The sequence below is a fragment of the Danio rerio genome, chromosome 4 (assembly GCF_049306965.1).
Source record: "Danio rerio strain Tuebingen ecotype United States chromosome 4, GRCz12tu, whole genome shotgun sequence".
Classification (NCBI taxonomy): domain Eukaryota; kingdom Metazoa; phylum Chordata; class Actinopteri; order Cypriniformes; family Danionidae; genus Danio; species Danio rerio.
Window position 1 is genome coordinate 11,743,401 of NC_133179.1, and position 26,996 is coordinate 11,770,396.

The 26,996-nt window shown below is 34.2% G+C and overlaps 1 protein-coding gene across 4 annotated transcripts; it reads left to right on the forward strand.

The window, feature by feature from the left end:
• The first annotated feature begins 11 nt into the window (after positions 1-11).
• tspan11 (tetraspanin 11) lies at positions 12-26,886 on the forward strand. 4 transcript variants are annotated; one of them, XM_005164653.6, is made up of 9 exons: positions 12-89; positions 2,487-2,584; positions 6,793-6,984; positions 12,005-12,079; positions 12,265-12,369; positions 13,620-13,778; positions 14,680-14,766; positions 19,112-19,236; positions 24,666-26,886. In XM_005164653.6, the coding sequence occupies exons 2-8, from the start codon at positions 2,498-2,500 to the stop codon at positions 19,187-19,189; spliced, it is 783 nt and encodes a 260-aa protein (XP_005164710.1). In that variant the 5' UTR covers positions 12-89; positions 2,487-2,497; the 3' UTR covers positions 19,190-19,236; positions 24,666-26,886. The 4 variants fall into 4 exon arrangements, with proteins under 4 accessions (XP_005164710.1, XP_005164709.1, XP_068075775.1 ...); XM_005164652.6 differs by having other exon boundaries at positions 2,493-2,584; XM_068219674.2 differs by lacking the exon at positions 19,112-19,236.
• The last annotated feature ends 110 nt before the right edge of the window (positions 26,887-26,996 follow it).

Sequence of the window (26,996 nt, forward strand, 5' to 3'; positions counted from 1 at the left end):
ACTGACCCTCCGCTATCCGCCGACTGGACAGGACACACGCCACCGAAACAACCTTGCTGAGTGTAAAAACACTTTCATCCGCTAATTAGGTAAGTTTAAACACGTTATGTTTTTTCTTTACGCCACGAATAATGACTTTGATGCTTGTCCCAAACGCAACATATGAGCAGGTGGTTATAGAAGAAATGAAGTGCGCATCGCATCTCAACACAGTTTTGCTTTGTTTAAGTACACGACGAGCGCGAAAAGTGGCGTAGGATCAACGCAAATCCTCGACATTGATGCGGTTTTTTGCGGAAAGTGTAAAAGGCCAAAGTCCAGGGGAGGAAAGAGATGGAGAATCGGCTGCAGTGAATCAACATGTCCTCCTTTTTCGGGACAACCACCGCTGCGTTCATTGCATGTAGTGCAGGGAGTACGTGGGATATCATGTGCATTTTAATCATTTAAAAGCTCAGAGGAGCAATTTCGCACCATTTAGTCGCGTACTCATAAACGAAAAGCATCTGTGGCTGTTGAATCGATTTCCTGTCAGTCTTTTAAAGAGGAAACCACAACAAACATCTGAACACCGAGACGAGAAACAGCGAAAGTGAAACGGATCCTACATAGACAAAAGACTTTACTTTAACCTTTCTGCAGTACCTGATGATGGTGGCTGATGCTTTAAAGAAAAAAAGCTAACTTGTATTTGGATCTGTTGGTTGCTGCAGACAACATGTTGAATGGTATAAAATGTGAAGCCTTTAGCGTCGGGTGTAACTGTTTAAATCGTCCTTTGGGAGTATTATTGCCACATATTTAACAAACAACTTTGTCTTGTGTTATAAAAGAGACTCTCACAAAAATAGGGAAAGAAAACAAATACAAAAAAAAAAAAAAAAACAAGCAACAGCAAAATTACTAAACAAAAATCTAAACTAAACAAAAAGTTGTGTTTAACAGTCAGTGTATAGTAGCCTACTTTCACAATAAAAAGTCTTATTTAAATAGCTGTTTTAAACATTATAGGCCTACTTTCTAAAATGATGTTGAATCATTGCATGACACTACATTTAACATAGAAAAAAATGTAGCCCTCTATTTGTATTATTTGGTTAGTAGTAAATGTAAAAAGCTGCATGGTTGCGCTGCAGTTTTTAAAGACACAACCATATTTACCATTGCATGGGGGAATTTCGTAGATAATGCAGTCATTTCAACACTGAATTCACTTGAACAAGGTGAATAAAAGCCTTGGAAATTTCACCAATTTGGCCTACAGAAAACTGTGATTTGAGCATAGACAGGAATTCACAACAGAGAATTAAATCACTCTTTTTTTTGCATTTGAGGCGGTTCATTCCACTGTAACGACCCCTGATAAAATAGGGACTAAGCCGAAGGAAAATTAATGAATGTTTTTGCATTTGAATCCCTGAAATCTTTCTAACATAACTCTGTGTTAACTGAAAAAATATGTTAAAAATAAAAAGTGTTGGTTAGTTCCGCATTTTCTAAACTCTAAATGAGTATACGGAGTAAATAAGAAGACTAGGGTTGTTTAAAATTCTTGAAACCCCTTATAAATACTTGTGGTAACCCATAACAACCCAAAGAATGCATGTGTCCCAAATCTCAGCCAAAGCCATTGGTCTGTCAACAGAGCGTACAAGAGGACAGTTAGTCTGTATCATGCAGGCCATCATGTTGAGGTATATAATAAATGCAAATGTAATGAATAAACATTATTTTGTACAACATAATCATTTCAAACTCATACACTTAAGTCTGCATCTGGAGTCCATCGGTATCATAAATACTCAGTATTTACCGGTCAATATAGCTAGATAACCTTTCAGGAAAAAAGCACTCTATGTGATTACCACTGACACGAGGGCTTTCTCCATACATTTACAACACGTGATCAGCAAATCAATATGTCCCCGCAGTCATTCTGAACAACTTCTTTATGCCTCAGCATCCAATAGAAATTGACTCTCGCCAAAATCTAGGCCATAAAATCAATAATAGCCAGGATTTTTTTTTATATATAACCCAAAGTCTGCAGTCTAATTTTGTGTTTTGGAACAGAACATGTCAGTCACCTTTCTAATCTGGTGCTGCCATTCATTGTCCTCAAAATTTTTAGAGCCGACTATGTGGGTTGGACACTCTGTAGTTTTGTTGTGTTTTAAACCATTTCAAACCAAACACCCTCATTTTATCGGCCGTGCGTGGCTGCTGTTTTGACACGCGACGCCTCCACACTAGGCCCCGAAACGAGCGTGTCGTCTGTCTGTGGTTGAAACCCATGGGCCACAGCTGTTAATTAACATGTCATGCAAAAGAACAGCGTTTGACTGCCATCTTTCCAAAAAGCCTGTTTACGATCCTGCCCACCTCCTCCTCTTTGTCCTTTTTTTTAAAAAATCATTTTGCCTCATAAATGCTTAAAGATTGAACAACTTTCAAACTTCTTTTCTTTTACACTTCTCTCTTCTCAGCAACAGGAGAGATGGGCAGCATGTATAAAGATGAGCAGGGTGACTGGATCACGGTGTGTCTCAAATACCTGCTCTTTGTTTTCAACTTTCTCTTCTGGGTGAGTCTGAACTCCACTTTGCTGGTATAGCTCTTATCAAAAAGGAAGGAAAAAAGTTCTTAGATCATTAAGGATGTAGTTGAATCATTTCTTCTGCAGAATTAGATAGATTATTAGCTGAACTTACAGTACTTGTTATAAAATGTTGGGTACTGCCACTTTAAGAGTCACAAAAGCAGATAAAAGCAATGAAATGAATCAAAATGAACATCTCCTGATGATATATTGAAGACAAATTAGGTGAAACGATTGTTCTGAAGTAATTATGAATTCTATTGTCAAATAAAAATAAGTTAAAGGAATAGTTACAATACAGGCTCATTCTGAAAATGTAGCTCTATATACATTTCTGGAGATCATGAATTATGTAGCCAGAAGTACGTATGGCTGCATTTCATTTTTAAAACATACGCCATGGCTCGGTATGACGCCATTCCTGTTCACGCTTACCAACTGACCGCTTTTCTCTCTTAACCAGTTTGACCAGTAGCTCGCCATATACGTTGAAATTTGAGATCTCAAAAAGCATACACAGCGGCCTTTGGTGGATTTGCGAAAACAAAAACTGCAAAAAAACGTACCTCCTTGGACATATTTGGCTGTCTTCAGAAATGTATATAGAGGTATGTTTTCAGAATGAGCCTGGGTTGGATAGTTCCCTCATAAATGAAAATTGACTCACCATTTACTCTAAACTTTAATGAATATCTTTCTTGTTGAATGCAAAACAAGGTATTCTGAAGAATGTTGAGGAAAACAACCAATGACAACCATAAAAGGAACAAAATATACTATGGAAGACAGTAGCGGATTTTCACCAACATTCTGCCTGGGAACAAGTGGAGGATGAGCCAAAGTGACAGAATTTTCAGATTTGGATGAACTTTCCTTTGAGCAGTAATTTTTTCATTTGATAATTTTTTTAGTTTTATATTTTAATTTATTATTTTTATCCATTTAAATAACCTTTGTTACATCCAACAGCCGTCACACATTTGTTTAACACAAATCATTAAAATCAGATAAAAATTAACCCTATTTTGTTTCTCAAAACAACAAATTCTGGGTTCCACCCATTTCCTTCATGCAGTCATAACAATTCAACTCAATTCAATTTTATTTCTATAGCGCTATTACAATGTAGGTTGTGTCAAAGCAGCTTAACATCAGCTAAAAAAACACAAATCCATTAAGTTAAAGTAATTGTTTTAACAGATTTAAGTGGATTGTACCTAAAACAATTAAATTGTCCCAAAAATAAACATTAAGAATTGTGTTGTTTCAACTAATTTTAAATAAGTAGTTTGAACAAGCAGTAAAATTGATTTGATGAGTAAACTAGATCCCAGCAAGTCTTTTTTGTTTCTAAAAGATGTCTAATAGATGTCTAGACGTCTAAACATAGTTTTCTTGGCTAAAACAAGGCTAAATTTGGGCTGTCAGTGAAAATCCAATAGGCGTCTAAGAATAAGCCCAAACTAGACTAGTCATCAAATAAACAGAAATGAATGACTACACATGTACAGTCTGTGTACTCTGTCTATTTGACGACTAGTTTAGCCTTGTTTTAGCAGTCTTCGATTAGATGTCTATTAGACGTCTATTAAACACAAAACTGTTTGCTGGGATGTGCATGTTGATTTGAGTATGTCGTTTCTCATGTTGTTATACATAAATTAATGCATAATCCACCACATTCTCTCGGCATCTATTTTATAGTATTTCAGGTAGAAAAAGGAGAAGTAAATATGAGAAAACCGCTCATAACTTAATGCTGATAATTAAAGCTTTTTCGCTTCTCTCACTTCTGCATTTCATCCACCTGTGCATCAACAACTACAGTATGTTCATAAAGGACAGAGATTAAACTGATCTCATATATTACAGTTACCTCTTTACTGTATGTATGAGACAGATTGGTTTTCCTATATCCTGGACTATGCAAAGAAAAGTCAAGGAAATGATTCAGAATCCACACCTTCAACAAGAATGCACAGTTATCCACTGATTTAAAGGGATAGTCCACCTAAAATAAATTCTGCCATCATTAACTATGATTGTATTGCTTTCATTAAAGAAATAAAGAGAAATTCTGAATACTGGCAAGTTTTAGATGCAATTACAGTGTTTAAAATATTTTAAAAAGCACTATAAAAGTGGTATGTTTGTACACATTTTAATTTGGTATCTCACCAAGTCCTTATTTCTTTACATGATTTGATTTTGTGTTGTATAGAAAAAAGTTTTGCAGGTTTGAAACTGCATGGGTTAGCAAGCAGTGAGTCATTTTTCATTTTTTGGGTGAACTATTAGCTGGAAACATAACCTCTGAAATATATTCAGTGTGTCCTCTAGTTATTCATTCAGTGCATGACTTTTGTAAAGTGTGCGTGCTCGCCTGTGTGTGTGGTATGCTGAGGGCTTGAGAGAGACAATGGGATTTAGATTTTTTGTTTGAGTTTGTCATTTGAGACTTTGAAGGAATGAGCCGGGAGTTTCCTCAGCCTCTGACATGAACTGAAAACAGTCAAATGAGTGTGTATATGTAGATTAATAGAGTGTTTGGTTTCCATAGAACCACACAGGTGGATAATTAACCTGTTTCTGAAAACTCAGGCTAAATGAATGATTATTTGAGTTGGTTAAATAATCACAAACCTGTCAAGCTGTGAAATAGCTGTTTAGTGCTTGAGACAGGAGAGTTTGAAATCTGTAATTAGCTGATTTATTTTCACTGTCTAATCCCAGTGTTTTCTTGTAATTATGTTTTGTATTTAATACGTATGAAGACTTCCAATTAAGCTCATATACATTTGCCTGCTTCAGTTCTAGTTTTTACATTGCAAAAACAGCTAGATTTTTAACTGTCATGTAATTTTGCACCTTCACAAAGTTTTGTCAATGCAAAGCAAAATAAAATCTTTAAAAGCAACTACTGTAGTTTATTCAATTTTTTAAAGAGTGTTTTCCACTAAATACTTTTTAAAACAACAGGTTAATTACTTCTTCTTTTTTTTTTTTTAAGTGAAGTCATCTAATCATTTTAAGTGAGGCTTATTAATAAACTAATTTTGAGAGGATCACGTGCTTATGATTTATCACGGCCAGTCTCGTATTAGCTAATCATTATCTTCCAATCATATGAGCCCTAAGCTTCTAAAAATAACCACAGTTTTCAGTCTGTTTTATCTTTGTTTGGAAGAAACCCCCCTTCATCCCCTATTCTCCTTCTTTACCATTGATCTGGCGGCACGGCGGCCCAGTGGTTAGCACTGAGAGCACCACAGCAAGAACACTGCCAGCCCTGGTCCTGGCTGGTAGGCGTTTCTGTGAGGAGTTTGTATATTCTCCCTGTGTCTGTGTGGGTTTTCCCCGGGTTCTTCGGTTTCCTCCCGCCATCCAAAGATATACAACATGCATAACAGTCAAGCACTTGTCTAACCCCTTTTCTCACGTGTTCCCTTAGCTACCGCAGCCGGGGAGTTCTGTGATCCACCGAGCTCAGGCTCCCCTCTCGCTCTGCCAACGGTGAGGAAGCCCCGGGGTCGAGGATCACTTGAGCTCGGGGCTCTCTCCCGGGGACAGCATGCCAAACAAGCTTTTGATAGATCATCAGCTAAATGTGAACTCTTGAAAAGCATCAGGTTACTCACTTTTCTTGAAGTAAAGTCAACTAATCTTTTAAAAAACAACAGGTTACTCGCTTGTTTTTAAAGTAAAATCAATTAATCGTTTTAAAAGCAACAGATTACTCGTTAGTTTTTAAAGTAAATCGCTTTTAAAGTAAAAGGTTATTCTCATTTCTTAAAATAAAGTCAACTTATCCCTTTAAAAAAAACAGGTTACGCACTTTTTTTTAAAGTAAAGTCAACTAATCGTTTTAAAAGTAAAAGGTTATTCACATTTCTTAAAATAAAGTCAACTAATCCCTTTGAAAAAACAGGTTACTCACTTTTCTTAAAGTAAAGTCAACTAAATCCTTTTAAAAACAACAGGTTATTCACTTTTCTTAAAGTAAAGTCAACTAATCGCTTAAAAACAGCAACAGGTTACTCACTTTTCCTTAAGTAAAATCAACTAATCACTTTAAAATCAACAGGTTACTCCCTTTTTTAAAAGTAAAATTAACTAATTGCTTTTTACAGTGTGTGGATATATACATACTATATATTAAAAGAAGCATTAGGTGATGTATTTTTCTCCTTCAGATGGGCGGTGGAGTGGTGATGGGTGTCGGGATCTGGACTCTGGTGGATAAAGGAGAGTATCTGAGTCTTCTGGCCTCCAGCACGTTCGCCGTGTCCGCCTACATCCTAATCCTGGCAGGAGGACTGGTGATGGTCACCGGCTTCTTAGGCTGCTGCGCTGTCATACGTGAACAGAGGAGCTGTCTGTCCACGGTAAGAGAAAATAAAACGACCAATGAATGACAGGACATAATTTGCGAGTCGCCTATTGTGCTTCACTCATTACATGTAATTGCTTTAGAACCTGACCACTTTAGTTATTGTCGCCTCTTAAGTCGGGGTAGGCGGCACTGAATGGCCATAGACAGAGTAAAACGAAATGACAAATGAGCTGACAGGCATCTGCCTTCTCAACATTTTTTTGGGGGATGATAGTATGTTGTGTTTGTTCGGGAGACAAGCAAGGTTGTGACTGCCACTGCTGCAGTGCTATTTATAGCCCGCTCTCGCTCAGATGTATGAATCTACGGCGGAGCGCCAACCTCGGTAGGAATTAGTAATGAGGAGACTGCCTTTTTGGGCTGATTTGAAAGCAGTGCATTATGGGAAAACACATATATATGCGTTAATGGCCTCACGTGAGGGTTACAGCTGTGTAGTGCACCGTTCTGTTTGAGTAACCTTGAATAGAGTCTTTTCATTTGCTTCAGCGCTCCTGTTAGTGTTTATATAAATGACGTCAAACTTCCTGTCTTTTCATTGGAACTCTAGAAAAGAGAAGTGGATGTGTTTGTACAGTATGTCTCTGTTTGCGTTGATTCATTTGTCTTTGTCACACATCAATCTTTCTTGGTTTTCCTGAGTCTGTAATTCAGCCTGCTACAATTCCTGCTTATACTTTGGATGAGTTTGTTTGTTGTGATGGAAACTGTCAGAAGTTTGGGGTTGTTGATTAGTTAAGATGAATTAAATAAGTAATTGTATTGCAATAAACTAATCAAAAGTGACAGGAAAGCCATTTTACATTGGCACAAAAAATTATTGTGACACTTTAGTTTAAGTATCAGTTATAATTATTAACTGCTTATTGCCTGCCTGTTATTAACATATTGGCTATATTACTTATAAAGTACATATCCTTAATCCTACCTAAAAACTAAACCTAAATACTACCATAATAACTGTTAATAAGCAGCAAGTTAGAAATTTAGAGCCAAAGCCAGTTAATAGTTTATTAACAGCACTAATGGTATCTTAAGTGACCAACATTTTAAAAGTTCCGTTTTTTTTTCAGACTTTTTATTGATCCTAAAAAAACTGTGTTGCTGTTTCACTACCACAAAAAAAGCTTCCAAAAGGAATTGTTCCACAGTGATCCTATTGACCTTATTCTAAAATGCGGAAGTGCGTCTGTTTTCGCGATTGTTTTTGAACTTCTGATTTAGTTACCTATGGGAGAAATGAATAGGAATAATAAACCGCAGAAAACGGTCAAACTACTTGCTCTACAAACAAATGTTTGCATTACTATACAGACCAAGTAGAATATTGTAATAAGAAAATATCAGTTTGCAACATCAAACAGGGAAACGAGCAGTTTTTAATGTCTAAAAATGAATGGAAGTGAATGAGACCGAAAGTCTCGAGCCAAAAAGATTCAAATGGCTGTGCCCGCTCGTCGGCTAAGAATAGGGTGAATAGAAGGACTATTTTTGGTTAAACTTATTAGTGAACAGTTCTTCAAATTTTTATCTAAAAAAACGAAAAAAATTTTGTGCCAATAGCCTATGGAATTGTGCGCCGATACTGTCTTGCGTCGACCCAAGTTCAATTCCTGACTCAAGGTCATTTGTCAATCCTTCCTCTCTCTCTGCTCCCGATGCTTTCCTGTCTGAAATCTCTACTGTCCTATATCATAATAAAGGTGAAAACCCCTAAAATAATTTAAGAAAAGTAAAACTTAACTAAAAATCTTTCTCTGTTTTCTTTTGTGTAATTGAAAAGACCTTCATTGAAACAATGATGCCAATAAAGACCTTTTTTTTTGTTTTACAAAAACATTAATCCGTATGCTTGTTTTCAACATTGACAATAAGCAAAGTTTCTTTATCGAAGTCTGAAGGATAATGTGCCACTAAAGACACATGAAGCCAGGAGTAATGATAATAATAAAAAAAAATAGTTTGAATCCAAATTATATTTTAAAATGTTCATTTATTCATTCAATTTCTTTTCGGCTTAGTCTCTTTATTAATCTGGGGTTGCCACAGTGGAATGAACCGCCAACTTATCCAGCACATGTTTTACGCAGCGGATGCCCTTCCAGCATCAACCCATCACTGAGAAACATCCTTACACACTCATTCACACACATACACTGACAATATAGCTTACCCAATTTACCTGTACTGCATGTTTTTGGACTTGTGGGGGAAACGGAAGCACCCGGATGAAAACCCACGCGAACACGGGGTATTTTAAAAAAATGTATATAATTAAGTATTAAAACAATTCATTTCAATTCTAAAACTATTTCAGTATATCACTATTTTGATATTGAAATAACTATGAATATGTGCATTTTTTCTCTTATAACAGCAGCTTTATTTATTTGATAGGTAATGGGTGCATTTTATTTGCTAGTTCACATGTTTATGTTTATCTAAATTACGTACTCACCTTTTTTCTAATCACTAGAAGAGATATGGATGTGTGTGTGCACATCTGCACTGTTTAGTCGTCTTTCTCTTATATCAATCTGGACTGATAGTTTGCTTCCAGCTTTGTGTTGCTTTTTAAGTCCTCAATTCAGCCTAACATAATATGTTGTGCATGTTTTTATGTTTACTGTTACCGATTAGTGATGAAAACTGAATTTTCAGTTCAACTTCGCCATTCAATTTGCAATTAAAACATAAACGTGTGTACATAGTAAAAAAACCCTGTGCAGTTTTAATCTTAAAAATATTGCTCTGTTTGCTGGCTGGTTTGTTTTCAATTAAACCATAAGAAATGTTTCCCTGAACGGATTTTCAAAGGCAGATTTGGGGTTGTTATCACCCACTCTCCTTCCCCACTCAATAAACTGTGACAGCTTATTCAGTTTAGTCATTTATTGTTTTATTTTCCTCTGAGAAAAATGTCACAGTGCCTTTTATTTTGGTCTGTCAGGCATCTCCACCTCTGCCAGCTCCGAGGAAGAGATTTCTGAGAAAGCGACTTTATTTACTTTATCCCCATGACAGTGTAAATGTGGTTGCGTTTGGAAGTATTTGAATGTCTGAATGTGCCTTGTTTTAAACAATCTTTCATTTTCATATTGTTTCTTAGAAGGGGAATGATTTATTATGCATAACTAATTATAACAACTAAACATTTTAACATCTAACTGAGTAGTTAGTGTTTACAATGAATGGATTAAAAGATTTATACATTTTTATTTATGATGTATTTAATTGATTTACAGTTTGTTTGATTTTTTATGTTTGAAAGCATTTTTGCAAATGCTTTGATGTTTTTTTATTTTTATTTTTTAGTTATATTGTTTAGCTGTTTTTAGCCATAAAATTATGCAATTCTGAATGTGACTCAAATAGGTGAGTGAGCTTAACAAACCACCTGTCGAAAACACAATCTTTCATCTCTCTGGGACTTTAGCCAAAACTTGCACCAGTTTTGCATATTTGCACCATATGCTTTTTCACAATCACCCCAAAGATCTAAAAACATTGTGCATTTATAAAGCGTGCCTCACACAGGTGAGTGGGCTTGACAAACCACCTGTTAAAAACACAATCTTTCATCTCTCTGACCCTTTAGCCAACACTTGCACCAGTTATGCATATTTGCACCAGACAATTTCTTACAATAACCCCATAACTCTTAAAACATTGTGCATTTATAAAGCGACAATGACAAACCACCTATTGAAAACCTCTTCTCTCTAAAAAATAGATAAAAATAGTTCCTCCTCCTTACTCTAGCACTTTAACACAACATATTATGCTAAATGACTAAATAAAAATGTTTTTTGTATTTTTTTTTCATCAAATTGTTTTTATCTCTTACTTTTATTATTAATTAAAAATTATTTAAAAATGTGATGTCATGAGGTTGCGTTATTCTTTCAGTCAGTAAATAGATGATATAAATAATACCAAAACCTATTCTATAACAAAATGTGAAAAAATAATGCATGCTTTTATTACCTCTAGGTTGGACTATTGTAACTCACTTTGGGATAAGTCAGACAACTCTGTCATTTACAGTTAGTTCAAAATGCTGCTGCAAGACTTTTAACCGGTACCACAAAACATGACCACATCACTCCAGTCTTACGCTCTTTGCACTGGTTTCCTGTGCACTATTGTGTCACTTTTAAAATGCTTCTCTTGATTTTTTTTTTTTATCACTAATTTGCCTGGCACCTTCTTATCTGTCAGAGCTGTTGACTGAACATCAGCCTGGTCGGTCTCTTTGGTCATCAAACCAGAGATTATTATGCATCCCTAAGTCGAGGCTAAAATGCAGAGGTGACTGTGCTTTCGTAGTAGCTGGTCCTATATTGTGGAATGCTCTGCCCCTTTGTATTAGGGCTATATCATCTCTGCCTGTTTTTAAATCTAACCTTTTTGATTTGCCATTATCAGTGAGAATTGTTTGTTTGAGCTATAATTTTTGATCATTTTTGATCATCATTTTTGTGATTTGTATTGTGCAGCACATTGGTCAACCTTTGATTGTGTTTAATAGTGATATTTAAATAAAATTGACATTAATCCAGGAACATTTGAAATACTATCTTGTTTAATAATTATCATTATATTTCTGTTTAAGATTATAATTTTTAATATAACAGATTATTTCTGTTTAAGATTATATTTATATTTATATTTTATATTTTTTTGTTTAATTTTTAACGTCCTCTTGACCTTCATATTGAGTATGATGGGAATCGTGATTATGTTTTACATACAGTTTTGTATTTCTCATAGATAATTAGGATATACATGAGCATTTTATGGCATCCGCCAGAGTACTTGGTGGTTCATTCCACTGTGGCGACCCCTGATAAAGCAGGAACTAAGCCAGAGGAAGGATCGAATGAGCATTTTATGACCTGTATAGCATACACATTGTACAGCAATAATAACTAGACTTCCTCCTGTTGCCTGATTAGAATGTATTGCATTAATTGAATTTTCATTGATCATTGGTTCCTGTGTTCCTCTAGTACTTCTCCTGTCTGCTTCTGATCTTCCTCATCGAGCTGGTGGCTGGAGTTCTGGCCTATGTGTATTATCAGGCGGTAAGTGAACTCTTTCCACAACACTGACACACAAAACAAAGCTCTTAAGAATAACACCAGATTGCTTTTATGATGGATATAGTTGTAGGACGGTATCAGGCACAGATGAGGTGTTTGACAGATGACACTGCCTACCGCTCGCTCTATCGTTGTTTTTATTTTTCTCTCATCTCGATCTCTCACAGCTGAGTGAAGAGCTGAAGCAGCACTTGAGCAAGACAATGATGGAGAACTATGCTCAACCTGGGAAAGAAAGCATCACTCAGTCTGTGGACCGACTACAGCAGGATGTGAGGAACTCTAAGTCATGTTTCTAAGCTTTTTCACTTCTTGGTTTTTGAAGGGCAGTTCTTTTATAAGTATGTTTTAATGTTGAATTGTGTATCTGTAGTTTTTGCTGAGAGCGCCATTAGTTTAAAGTGTAAAGTGTCAGTGTAAAGCTGTTTAATTTAATTTAATTTAATTTAATTTAATTTATTCAATTTAATTCAATTTAATTGTATTTTATTTTATTTTATTTGATTTTATTTGATTTTATTTTAGATTTTATAACAATACTTTTTTTAAACTAATGAGCTATGCTATCCACTGCCCCAAGCATTATGTAAAATATCTGTTTAAAAGTTTTATTTTATGTATATCAATTACCTCAAGGATTATGTAAAATATTTAGGAATTTATTTTAAAAGGCATTTTTTTAACCAAATAGGCTACACAAGTCCAAACAAAATAATTATATTGGTATTTATTTATTTATTTTTATTTATAAATTATTTATTTTTCTTAGTTTTATTATTTTAGTATTTATTTATTTAGTTAGTTAGTTAGTTATTTTATTGTTTTATTTTTATTTAATATTTTTTATTTAATTTTTAAATTTAATTTTATGAATTTTAATTAGCTTTATTTATTTTTATTTATTTTATTATTTAATTTTTTTTATTTAATTATTTAATTTTTATTTGTTTATTTTTAATTTAATTTAATTTAATTTAATTTAATTTAATTTAATTTAATTTAATTTAATTTAATTTATTTAATTTAATTTAATTTAATTTAATTTAATTTAATTTAATTTAATTTAATTTAATTTAATTACCAAAAAGAAGTTAATGACAGACATAAGCTATAGTGTGGAAACCTTATGTAAAATCTCCCAAATTAAATTAATTAATTAAATAATAATATTAATAATTTATAATAATAATAATAATAATAATAATAATAATAATCATAATAATTATTTTATTTTATTTTGTTTTGTTTTTAAAAAATTTATTTAGAAATATACATATATTATATTAGTATTGTTTTATTAAATGAGCTACACAATTCACTGCCCCAAGCAATACATAACATATCGTAATGTTATTTTTATCATTATCAGCACTTTAATTTTAAAACTCCTCTACACAATCTACTGACATAACATAACTTCTGCATTCTAATAACAGGCACTGATACATTAAAAAAACAGCATATCTTTGCTCAATAATCCTTACAGCAAAATAACCACAAGTCCATCAATTCTACCTTGTAGTTCAAGTGCTGCGGCAGCAACAACTCGTTAGACTGGATGCACAGTGTCTACATCATGTCCCAGGCGGCGGATTCAAGAGTGGTCCCAGACAGCTGCTGTAAGACCATCACTCCTCAGTGTGGAAGGAGAGACCACCCCTCCAACATCTACAAAGTAGAGGTCAGTGGGGCACCACTAAAGTCACCACTAAAGAAGCTGACAAAAAACAAAAATCTACCTCTATGCCAGTGTTTTTCTCAACCATGTTCCAACTGCATGTTTTGGATGTCTCCTTTGTCTGTTACATCCATTACAGGTCTTTCAGTCTCTGCTAATCAGCTAATGATCTGAATCAGGTGTGCTTGGTTAAAGAGACACTGCTCTTAATTGCTCTTATGCAGCTTAAGCAGCAGCCATGTTTATTATTTATTATTCATCGCTATATTTATATACACAACTTTTTTGTGCTTCTGATTTTGAATGCGATGTCATGCACCTTTTGGTAAGCTGCTTTGGAATGATAATTATTGTGAACTATACAATCGCACTTGAATTGAAATGACTTGAATGGATGGTGCTTATGCACACTTGTGGTTTACAAACCACAAATGCACTATTGTCAATGTGCTGCTGTGGTTTGTAGATATAAGACAAAGCCGCCACATGTTTAGATGTTTCCCCGTTGTCTGTGGGAACGACAGTACGCCTGTGAATACCATATCCTCATGAAGTGCTTGATACGGCCCTCGGGAGTGAGTTTGACTTAAGAAAGCACAGCTGTGAGCTCAGCAGGTGTGCTTGGTTGTAACATATATGAGCTTGTGAGGTGTGAGGTAATGCTGCACTTATTCTTTGGGAACAGACCTCCGGTTTGATATATAATACACCGCAATACAGGTTTTACAGGCCTCTCAGGAGCCATTAGCTATATTCTATACCTGATACGTCTGGTAAATCACACAAGAAAAATAGGTCTCCCTATCATGCTTTATCAGGCTGCTAAATAAATCCGTTTATATGTCTACGTCTGTGTGTGTTGACACTGAAAAGGCAGGCTTATTAATGCTGTGGTTTCTCATAGGGAGGCTGCATTACTAAACTGGAGCAGTTTCTGGCTGATCACTTGCTTATCATTGGTGCTGTGGGAATAGGTGTGGCCTGTCTACAGGTAAGTCCCTCCCCCTTATGTAGATTATGAAATTAAAGGAATAGTTCACAGAAAAAGGACTAATGATTATAACATGATGTTTTAGAATCATAGGATTTATTGTTTCCTGTATATGATATAATAATTTCCTGTAGTAATAATGGCGTCACGGGGGCGCAGTGAGTAGCACGATCGTCTTACAGCAAGAAAGTCACTGGTTCAAGCCTCAGCTGGATCAGTTGGCATTTCTGTGTGGAGTGTGCATGTTCTCCCCGTTTACGTGGGTTTCGTCTGGGTGCTCCGGTTTCAAGTCTAAAGACGTGGTATAGGTGAATTGGGTAGGCTAAATTGTCTGTAGTGTATGTGTGTGAATAAGAGTGATGGGTTGCAGTCGGAAGGGCATCCACTGCGTAAAACGTACAGTATACTGGATAAGTTGGTGGTTCATTCCGCAGTGGCGACCCTAGATTAATAAAGGGATTAAGCTGATAAGAAAATGAATGAATATTAATAATAATAATAATAATAATAATACCACAGATTTCCTTCTACCACAGTTATTAAGCTTCTAAAAGGACAATATTACAGCATGCTAATTATTATTGTATATTTTATGCATATACATACACAGCTTTTCATACAAGTATACATACAAGTATGGGGCTAGTAGTTTTTTGTTTTAAAAGAACACAGTGCTGCATGGCCTCTGCAGATTGAAATTTGGAAGACACAAGCTAAAGAAAAACGCTTCAGAAAAATGGTAGATCCCTCAGTGTACTTGTTCATCGTTTACTATACTGTCATCAGGTAGTTGTTTTTCATAACGTCAATTTGTTAAATAATTGTACTTGTCTTTTAAATGTGGATCGACTTTATTAATTCATGCGGCTTCTCCACATTTGAACCATTACCATGTGTAATTTTTTCACACTCATCAAGGATAAATGTATTTGATAAAAAAATACAGTATAATTCAATAATAATAATAATAATACCAACAATAATTTATATGTATTGTGAAACAATAGTGCTATTTTTTATTTATTTGGTGCAAAGCTGAATTTTTTTGCATCACTACTCCTGTTATCAACAGTGTCGTATGATATTTCAGAAATCCTTTTAATAGGCTTATTTGGTGCTCAGAAATGTTTACGATTATAATCAGTGCAGAAAACACTGCTTAATATTTTTGCCAAATCCTGATTACATTTTTAATTCTTTCCTAATTCTTTGTAAAAAGTTTTTTAGTATTATAAATGTTTTTTATATTATTATTGTTGATTAATGCAATGCATCTTTACTTAATAAAAACACATTCCTTTTAAAATGAACAAACAATTAAACGCCATCATATGAATTGTGTTATTTATGATTTATACTCAATCCATCACATGGATACCTGCATACTTTACAACATATATATTGATGTTTATGTCCAATTACTATGAAGCGTTCCTCAGAGGAACTGTAGAAACAATGGATCATTGAGTTCCTTAAATGTGGTTCAATAACATGAAAGCCTTTACTAAAATAGCTGATGCAATGACCTGCAGGCAATCGTTTAATGGACTCTTGCTTTTGCCCTCGACCGGTAATGTGCACGGTAGTCACACCGAGCACTGCCTGCTGGGTAAAAATAGGTGGGGACCGCATGCAGGTTCGAGAAAATGAAAGAAAGTGAGATAAAGAGCTCTCAGCTTTAAGTGCAGATCTGGCAGTAAGAGTGCGCTGCATTCACTGCAGGGGTGCAGAGGGCCATCGATCTGTTTCCTGTGAATAAACTCTGTATATAAACACCACTGAAATCTGACTCCAGCTCAGACCTCGTATTGATTCTCGGAGCTGGGAGTGATGTATAATGACCATAGATTATACTTTTATGAAGTTTATCCCTCTCTTTATCTTGTTGGATTTGTGGTTTGTGGTTTTAATGTTTGGTATGAAATTTTGTTTCATCAAGGAATAAAAAAAAGTCATTGCTTATAAAAGTTTTTTTTTTTTGTTCTCCCAATTTTTATTTCATTTACATTTTACATTTCTTCTCAGAGTTGTGAGTTTTCATCTATGAATTGGGCAATTGCATGTCATAATATTATTATATATTGGGTTTCTGTATCTTTCAGTTCTCAGACTATTTTCTGTGAAAATAATCTCACTATTTGGACTTCTCTCAAAATTGTTTATGTTTATGACTAAAAATCTTGCAGTTGTGAAATGTAACATTGCAAGAAGGCTTTTTTTTGTTCCAGTGCTGAATTTATATAAAAATGTTCAGGCATATTTTCTCTGCAATTTATTTTTTGTTTTGTTTTTTTCCAAATTGCAAGATAGAAATTCACAATTACAGTTTGTTAATACCTTTTCATATCAAACTTTACATATCTTGCTATTTAGATTTCTGTCAGAAACCTATTTTTTTCTATAAATCGTAAGGAAGAGATCAAAATTGTGTGATAAATTGTGTCACAATTGCAATTTTGAGTTTGTTAAACTTGCAATAAGGCTTTTCATCTTTGTAAATCTTTGTGTACCTTTGTATTTTACATTTTATCTCACACCTATGTTGAAAAGTCACAGTTATATATATGCATACACATATATATATATATATATATATATATATATATATATATATATATATATATATATATATATATACAGCTAAAGTGATTTTGTCACATCTGATTGCATAACTGGCGCAAAAATTATGCCAAATGCTGCAATACATATTATGTCCACAGTAAGCATTTAAATTTACATACAAACCTGTGGAAGTTCATTTACTGAGAAAAAAATAAAAATAAATATATATATGATTTAGCCCATTATCCCACATGAAAAGAGAGTGAGAATGATGGGAAGGTTGGGGTGAATGCCTTTATTTACAGATATTTTAATTTCCAGCAAATCAAGGTAAGAAAAAGGTGCAGCTTGAATAGTGAACTCCATTCTGTTATAAGCTGGATTGTTTATCACTGTAATATGTTCATTATAAAATAATAGAATAAATAGATAATAGTATAAATAATATAATATATAATTATATAAGATATAATAAATAATAGAATAAAAAATATAAAGCAATGTTTTCTAGATTTTTTAAAATAATAAATAAATTAGGAAATCACCTATGGCAACTTTAATAAAGTTTGGCATATTTACCTTCGCCCACCACCCTCAATAAAGTTTGGTTTTTGGCCCCTCATAAGAAAAAGTTTGGGCACCCCTGCTTCTGTGTATCTTTTGTAGTACGCACTGTGCACTGCATGAACAGCAGAAGTTTATAACACCTCCTGTGTATTGAATTTAATTGTATGTTTTTTCATTGTATGCTTAAAACTGTATCCATAAGTGTGTCAGGTTTTCATGAGGAGCAGCGTTTAAGCAGCGTTTTCAGGTCATGTGATCATTTCATCCAGGAAACATGAAACTCTGGAGAGATTGTGTGGCTAAAAATAAGTCCTGTGTTGAATTTAATGTAATGATTTTACTGTAAAAAGCCTCCAAGTAGCTTGAAGCGCCTCTCTAGAGGGAGCGCTAATTAAATTGATCCTCCTCAATGATCTTTCATTATTACCGTCATGGCAGTAAACAGAGCGCGGGGCTAGAACATTACATTTCACATTCATAACATAACAGACTGTTAAGTCTTCTTTATTTAATTTTTGGAGTGTATCTTATGTTACTGGTGTTAAAGAAGCTAAAGCTTTAGCTTGCTAAACGGCTCAAGCTAATAACACACGTTATGAGCAAAAAGTAGCCTACACAAGTCGATTAGTCAGTTTTGATTATTCTTTTATGAATGAATATGCGATTTATATTATTTACTTCTACAATTACAAAATGTATCTCATATTAAAGCAATTTAGTGTTTTTAGCACATTAGCACAATGCTAATTTACAGTTAGATACTCTCAATTGTGCTTTTAAAGAAATAGTTTACCGAGAAATTAAACATATGTCATCATTTTCTCACCTTTAACTTGTTACAAACCAGTTTAGCCATTTTTATTGTTCTGTTGAACACAAAGATATTTTGAAGAACACTGGAAATTAATATGCACTGACATCCATGGTGGGAAAAACAAATACAATGTCTTCATGTCAGTATGAAAAAACAACCTCTGATCAACAAGACAAGTCAAGGGTTAAATGATGACAGAATTTTCATTTGTGGGTGAGAGATCTCTTTAAGTTAAAGTAATAAAGCCTTGTTGGACTTAATATTTCACTTCACAAAAGAACAAGTCTTGATTTCTGATGTTTGTCTTAAATTACAGTTTTTGTCTATGTTTTTTCTTGGGTTTGTTTGTCTTTCTCTTTGTTTGTGTGTGTGTGTGTATGTGTGTGTGTGTGTGTCCTGTAGCTAATAGGAGCAGTGCTGACTGCCTGCTTTATTTATCTGCTTTATAAAGAAGAGGAAGAAGACTTTTCTCATGTTTGATTGGCTTGTGCCATTGTTTGACTCCTGAAGAGATATGCAATGAGAAGGTTGGATGTTTGAGTTTATGCTCATGTCTGTGAGTGTGTGCATGTCCATGCATCTTGTTCATGTCACCTCATGTCAACCCTCATGTTTTCCGTTTGAATTATGCGTATGTTTGGCATGATACCACCACACGTTGAACGCTGCATGGCATAAACAACCAAAACTCACAACTAATGGCACTTGAGAATGTTAAAGTGTTACTCATTTGTATTTGGACACAACATTCATTTCATATTGGGGAATAATTTAAGATGTTACATAAAAAAAACATATACAGTTGAAGTCAGATTTATTAGCCCCTTATATTTATTAGCCCCTTAGATTTTTTTCAACACATTTCTAAACATAATATTTTTAATAACTGATAATAAGGCAAATTTTTGTATGATAATGGTTTGTTCTGTAGACTATCACATACAAATTGCTTAAAGGGGCTAATAATAAAAACTAAATAAAACAAATAAGACTTTCTCCAGAAGAAAAAATATTATCAGACATACTGTGAAAATTTCCTTGTTCTATTAAACATCCTTTGGGAAATAAATATATTGTAAAAATCACAGGAGGGCTAATAATTTTGACTTCATATATGTTTTTTTTTAAGATTGAATAAACTGTGTTGACCGTACACCTGATGTAACCTTTTATTTGTGACCTGCTGTGGGTCTCCCAGTGTGTGCCCGATCTATTTCGGGCTTTCTATTGTATCCCTCCCTGTGTGGACCCAGACTATTGGAAAGCAGAGGTTTCAAAGTTGTCCACATGTCTGCTCAGAAAAGAAACTGTTTTCCCTTTGCTTTTTCTGTTGGGTTGTTGATTGCATCCATGTTCCATCTCTCGGTTTGTTGTCTATCGTGCCTGTGCAGTTAATCCCGGCTTTATTTTCCTCGAGAGTTGCATTAGAAGTGCTGGCAGACTGAGGTAATACTGCTTCTCACTCAGTTGCTTTGTCATGGAGGAGAATTGCCTGAAAAGATCAAGCTTTATAAAGCTTAACGTAAAAACACACACAAAGAAAGGTGTTTTGTAGATTTTTTTTTTTGCTACTTTTTTTCCATGAAAGTAATGTGAATGAGTTTGTTATGATTTCCTCAGTCAGAATTTGGCCTTCTGAATAGAAAAAAATGAAAACATAATAATATTAGTTTTGTAGAGCTTAACATTTTGAAAGTTCATTAAAAATAGCACGGGTTAGTTTAACACGGGTTACTTTTGGTGCTTCAAACCTTTTTAATGGTATTTTTTTCGTTTAAGAATAAGGTCCAAGATTCAGAATAAAAGTTGGGCTACTATAGTGAAAGATGACTTCACTTTCGTCATATTGTATGTTTTCTTGCACAGCTAGATTTTGGACTTATGGAAAATAATTGTTTGAATTTATTAGAAGCTGCCTTTGATGGGATAGTTTCTCATTTTATGATGGCAAAGCAGTCAAAATAAGACAAATGAGCTGATGTTTGCACCAATACTGAACTTTTTATCAGTGGGAGGTGGGTCTTTTGAACCACCCGAACCTCCCCTGGCTACGGGCCTGAGTAGATTGAGTAAATGACAACATTTTGATTTATCAACTAGTTTATTTTATTTATTTTTTATTTTTTCCAAGGTTCTGCAGGTTGCAATGTCCCGGATTTTGATAGCCAGTCTTAAGCCAGTTGTAATGGTTTGTTTTGGTATGATTTGATTTGGAATTTCCCCAACCAATCGCAGAGCCCGGGGGACCAGAGTGAGTGCTTCGACTTGCCACCCTCCCTCTGGTGCTTTTATCAAAATATTTTTGGATAGTCTTTTGAGTTCTAAAAGAAAAGTAAATAAATATTACATAATCTTAGCATTTATTTGTTTATTTATTGTTAATTTAGTTTTTTTATTTATTAGTTTTTTTGTTTTCAAGCACATTTTGCATTTACTGAAAAGCAGCCGCTGTTACACAATTATTTAACACACAAATGTAATTCCCATTTTGAGGTTGATTTAAAATCTCCAAAAACATTATTCAAGAGTTCACACTTAGATATTTCTTGATACTAATTGCATGTTTGGCATTGTAAGAGAACCTAGCTCTCGCCTGGTCAATTAGAATGCAAGGGGATCCAAGATTAGGTAGTTCTCGAGAGCCCCCACTGGTAAAGAAGGAAAAGGGGAAGATGGGGTGGATGGGAGGATTCATTTATGGATTAATCTAACTGAATTTCGATGATTGCGGATGAGAGACCATCCACGATCAATCATATCAAGTGCTCCCCTCGAAATTATTTTATCAAACTTCACTTAAATTCTCTGTCAACACGGTCTCGGTTACAGTTGGTTCAGAATGCAGCCACCAGATTGATAACAGGCACTAAGAAAAGACATCATATCTCCCCTGTGCTTGCCTCATTACACTGGCTTTCTACAAAACTCAGAGTTGATTTTAAGATCCTTCTTTTCACATATATCTATATCTGTGAACTTATAAGGCACAGTAGGGACCATTGTAAGTGATGTAAACAATAACAATGGTCCTAACGTATTTTCTGTTTTACATTTTTAATTTTCATAGCTTCAGAGAATCCAAAAAGGTGCACATGTTGCTAAATAATGTCATGGCAGCTGTTTTAACGTCATGATTGATTTGCCTCTTGTTACAGTTGACATAGTTTGACAACAAGCAGGAAATGTTCATGGCCCTATGACACTACCACATCGAAATGGTCTACAGCTTGTTTGTCATTAAGGTCCTATGATCAGTTTGTTTTGTCTGTCCCTCAGTGTCGCAGCAAATCAAAAGGTGACTGAGCTTTCAGTGTTGCAGCCCCAAGGCACTAGAACAGTCTCCTTCTTTACATCAGCTTTTCTCAGTCATTAGATGCTTTTAAAGCTAATTTAAAGACTTATTTTTACTCCCTTGCCTTTGGGTGATGCATTCATGTTGTGTCATATCTGTATTTCAGTTATTACATTACATTATTTAAGTTTTATTTTTTAGTTAATAAATATTTTATTTTAAGTATTTTGGATCAACTGCGGTTGTGAAAAATTGTGCTCTATAAATAAAGTTTGCCTTGCCTTGCCTTAAATCAAAAATCCTCACTTAAATGTGCTGTAAAAGCTCATTTACCGTACTGCTAATGACAGCTTAATCGCTTTTAACTTTGTGGTTTCTCCCGCAAAAGTAAACCATTATTAAGGCAATGATATGCTGTGCCTCCAGCTATGGTTTATTTCTGTGTTAGTGGGTAGGAAGAGGCTCCATCATTTTTGTCGAAATGATCGCCCACCACGAGCCCTCCTAGGACCTGGCTTCCCATTTGTTTTATTTTCCAGATAGAAAGAGGAAAAAATAAAGCAAGGCTAGATGTTGAAACTATATTTTTAGTTTATGTTTTGTAACTTGTAGACTGTGTCGAGGATTGCGAAGACTTGCAGCCATATATTTTTATCTCTTACAGATTTTTTTGAGTTGTTTCCTTTTTCCCTCCTATAGGACTGTAACTGCTTTAAGAATATCCGGGGGTGTTTTTATTCAGTCTTTACAACAAGAGAAGTACCAGAACTCACCTGTGTAAATCTCAGCATTTTCCCTGTCAATTATTCTGCCTACATGGCAACACCGTAAAAGCGAACCGGCTCTTGGAAATATGGAAATGTGAAAATGAATGTTTATGCTCTCTTCATTATGAGAGTTAGCGCTTGTCTGATTCTGCCTACATGCTGTATCCTTCATACAAACACGTGCACACATACACACACACTCCCACACATGCTAATTGACCCAATTACAACAACACTGCTACCAGCTGCCTTACACCTCGGTTTCCACAGTAACTATACACCGCTTCGCTTCTCCTTCAAGCCTTTCGTGAAGAGAGTTTCAACAATTGCCACAAGGCCATGTAGGCCCATATGTGCTTTTACCAAGTATTGAATCAAATGACAGAAGAAAGAAAGACTAAAGTGCTCTTATTAAACTACAATAATGGTTCCTTGTGAAATTAAGGATGTCTCCTGTTATAAGTATACATCCACTGAAGGTCAAAAAACACATTTCAGATTAAAGCATCAGGTTTCTCTAAACTTTTCTTGATTTTATTGGTCTACCACATATAAAAATACTGTGTTCCACACAATTGATTTGTGTTGAGGCAACATGAAGGAATTAAGTTATTGGCTTATTTTTAACTTATTTGTTTTTACAAATTTAAGCAGGTGAAGACAAAACAGTTAAGTTGTCCCCTCAAAAAGTTTTAGCTAATTTTAAATAAATAGTTTAAACTAACAGCAAACATTGACCAAACTGGTAAAATGTCAATTAGCGTATCTGAATTTCATCTCCAGACACTTTTTTAAGTTCTGAAACAAACATTAATGATGATATTGGTGATGGATGCAATTTATTTCCTTGTTTTGCTTTCAGTTGTGATCAGTGGACTGAAAATTTGATAATTTGATCAAATCTAATTGATAATTTTACACAAGTTAAATTGATAGCCTAAAAAATAATGGATTTGCTAGTATTTATCATATTATTATTATTATTATTATTATTATTATTATTATTATTATTATTATTATACAGTGTATGCATGTGTGTATTTACTTATTTATTGACCTTTTACTATCACAAACTGCTATTAACCCTATAATATTAGACATGCAGAATATTTTAAGCAAATAAAGTATCCTTGAAGACTCACTTTTTTACACTTGCCTATTTTTGAGGTGTACTGTATGTGTATTTTCTTTTTATCGTTTTTATATTTACAATGTTTCTGATTTGTTTTATTTTTATTTTTATCTAATTTTAAGCTTCTGCATTACTGTTTTTCTGCTATCCTTTTATTTTTAAAGTATATAATTCTCTTAATTCTCAAAGAGCTTTATATAGTCACTATATAAAGGCACTATATAAATTCAACAACAACAACAACAACAACAACAACAACAACAACAACTATTATTATTATTATTATTATTATTATTAGTTTTACTCACAATCAAAATTAAACATCAGAGAAACCACCTAGGGGCACCAAAACATTATTTCATAAAGTATTGTTTTTCAAAACGTTTTTAAAGTGTAAAGTGCTTTGATAATTAAGAGAATTAAGGTGCCATACAAAAAAAAAAATATTATTATTAATATTATTTAAATTATTAGTTTTACTCACATTAACAATTAAACATCAGACAAATTATATAGGGGCACCAAAACAATAGTTTAATAAAAAACTCCTGACACTGTTGAAGCTCTTTTTATGGAAAGTGCTGCTGCTCATTGCCTGCAGTTTCTCATTCAGTTTGTTTTGACCAGCTTATTTGACCAAGCAGATGTCCACCAGACATGAAAACATGGCTGCTGGCCATCTAATTTAGCCAAATGCAATTAAAAGGCCAAACGTCATCATTTTAATGAGTATTTATATGATCTCTGTCTGTGTGTGTGTTTCAGATATGTGGAATGGTGTTCACCTGTTGCCTGCATAGGCGAATTAAACTGGACCCGTACTGAATTGCTTGGAAACGTTTTCTGATACTCCAATACACTGACACACACAGCCTTACTACTGTGCCCGTTTTTAACTGCATGACCAAATACATCTACACCAATTCAAGGGATTTGATATTTTTTATTTGCCACTATTTTAGACAAGCGTTGTTATTGTTAATTGTCTTTACAGATGTTGTGTGTTGAAGTCATTTCAAGGAAGCGATCAGAAAAGAGTTTAAAGACATGTATTTTTGCTTGAGTAAATTATATTATCATATATCAAAGTATTTTTTATAAACACATATTTGCTTATGATAAATGTATGCAATGTGCTGCTAGATCTCAAACAGGTGTGGGAACCTGCTATTGGGCTCACAGATACACTGGACCAATGTCAAAATGTCTTTTAGGACCATTCATAATTATATTCTCTTTAAAATATATATGAAGCTCTGGGCAAGATATTGTTTAGCATTGTCGACAGTTTATTTTCTTATCGAAAAAGATGACACTTTTGTTTTAGGACATTTTTCAGGATATAAAAAGTCCTAAAAATAAATGGAAAGCATTTGAAGTGTACACTACCTGACTAAAGTCTTGTCACCTATCCAAGTTTTAGGAACTACAAATAATAACTTGACTTCTGGTTGATCATTTGGTATCAGAAGTGGTTTATGCGAAAGGGCAAGGACTCTAGATTGTGCATATTTTACCAAAATAAAATATGATAGTGCCTTATTTTTTAATTATTTAATAAGTAAAGTCTGACTTTTTAAAACAAATTACTAATAAATCTGGTTTGGCAACGAAAGCATTCTTGCAGGACTCCCAGAGTTCATCAAGATAGTTTGGATTCATCTTCAATGCCTCCTCCTTCATCTTACCAGACATGCTCAATAATGTTTATATCTAGTGCCTGGGCTGGCCAATCCTGGAGCACCTTCTTTACTTTTAGGACTTTGATGTGGAGGCTGAAGTGGAGGCTCTAACTATCTATCTATATTTGTCTGTCTGTCTGTCTGTCTGTCTGTCTGTCTGTCTGTCTGTCTGTCTGTCTGTCTGTCTGTCTGTCTGTCTGTCTATCTATCTATCTATCTATCTATCTATCTATCTATCTATCTATCTATCTATCTATCTATCTATCTATCTATCTATCTCAATGTAACCCCAAACCATAATGTTTCCTTCACCAAACTTGACTGATTTCTATGAGAATATTAGGTCCATGCGGGTTCCAATAGGTCTTCTTTAGTATTTGTGAGGATTAAGATGCAGTTTATGAGATGATTCATCGGAAAAATCGACCTTCTGCCGCCTTTCCAAATGATCAAGGAATGAAGTTATTATTTGTTGCTCCTACAACTGGGATCAATGACAAGACTTTTGTCGGGTAGTGTATTTGTTATGTTTTAGCAAGAAACAAGTGTCTTATTTCAAGTCTGTGGATCTCTAGTTATTTATAATTTATTAATCTATTTCAGTACTCTAAATCATTACAAAATCTGCCAATTGTCAAAAATATCTTGTTGAACATCAGTTAAAAAAAAGGTGCCTTTTTGAGCCTTAATGACTTTTCCTCTGATGAACTGGCTGTATATTGTGATTATTGGATTGTATAAGCGCTTTCATTTAACTGTTGAACTTTTGTTAAGGGTCGTGTCCTGAACTGTTTCAGCTGAACGCAGAAAAAGAATGAGAAGCACTGCATTTTAACACAAATGTAAAATCCTAATGTAGTTGCCACAGCAACATCAGCCGTATTGAAATTCAATGTCATTTGAGGGAAAAATGGTTCATAAAAAGAACATAACAGTCTTGTTTTCTGTTGTACTGATTACCATTTGAAATCCAATTGCTTTATGCTAACGACAGATTATGCATATTTTAAAATTCAGGTCAGAATATCGTACATAAACAAACATTCTCTCATCATAGCTGCAAGAAGGCTATAGATTATGATTTCAAGTATGCGTTTAACCAACCATTTTGCTAATGTAAAGCCTGTCATTATTCAGTTTAACACTATTATGTATTTGTAGATTGAATGTGTATGTATTTTCATAATGTTGTATGATCAATTGCGCTCATAACAGTGGATTCACTTCATTAAGTCTTTGCCTTAAGACTGTTTTGTCATTTTGCGGACAGAAGAGATTTTTCAAATAAACAGATCTTGCTTGTTTTTTCATTTTATTTACTGCTTGCACTAACAAACGTTCACCAGTGGATGGAGACAAACACAAATGGATAAGAAAAAGGACAAGAACTTTAAATCGGAAATCCACTCGATTC

Excerpts from the sequence above, each read along its gene's own strand:
- tspan11 (XM_005164653.6), top strand. The coding sequence starts at position 2,498 with ATGGGCAGCATGTATAAAGATGAGCAGGGTGACTGGATCACGGTGTGT. Across the intron at positions 12,080-12,264 it reads CCTATGTGTATTATCAGGCG|CTGAGTGAAGAGCTGAAGCA; the intron begins GTAAGTGAACTC and ends GATCTCTCACAG. Across the intron at positions 12,370-13,619 it reads TGGACCGACTACAGCAGGAT|TTCAAGTGCTGCGGCAGCAA; the intron begins GTGAGGAACTCT and ends TCTACCTTGTAG.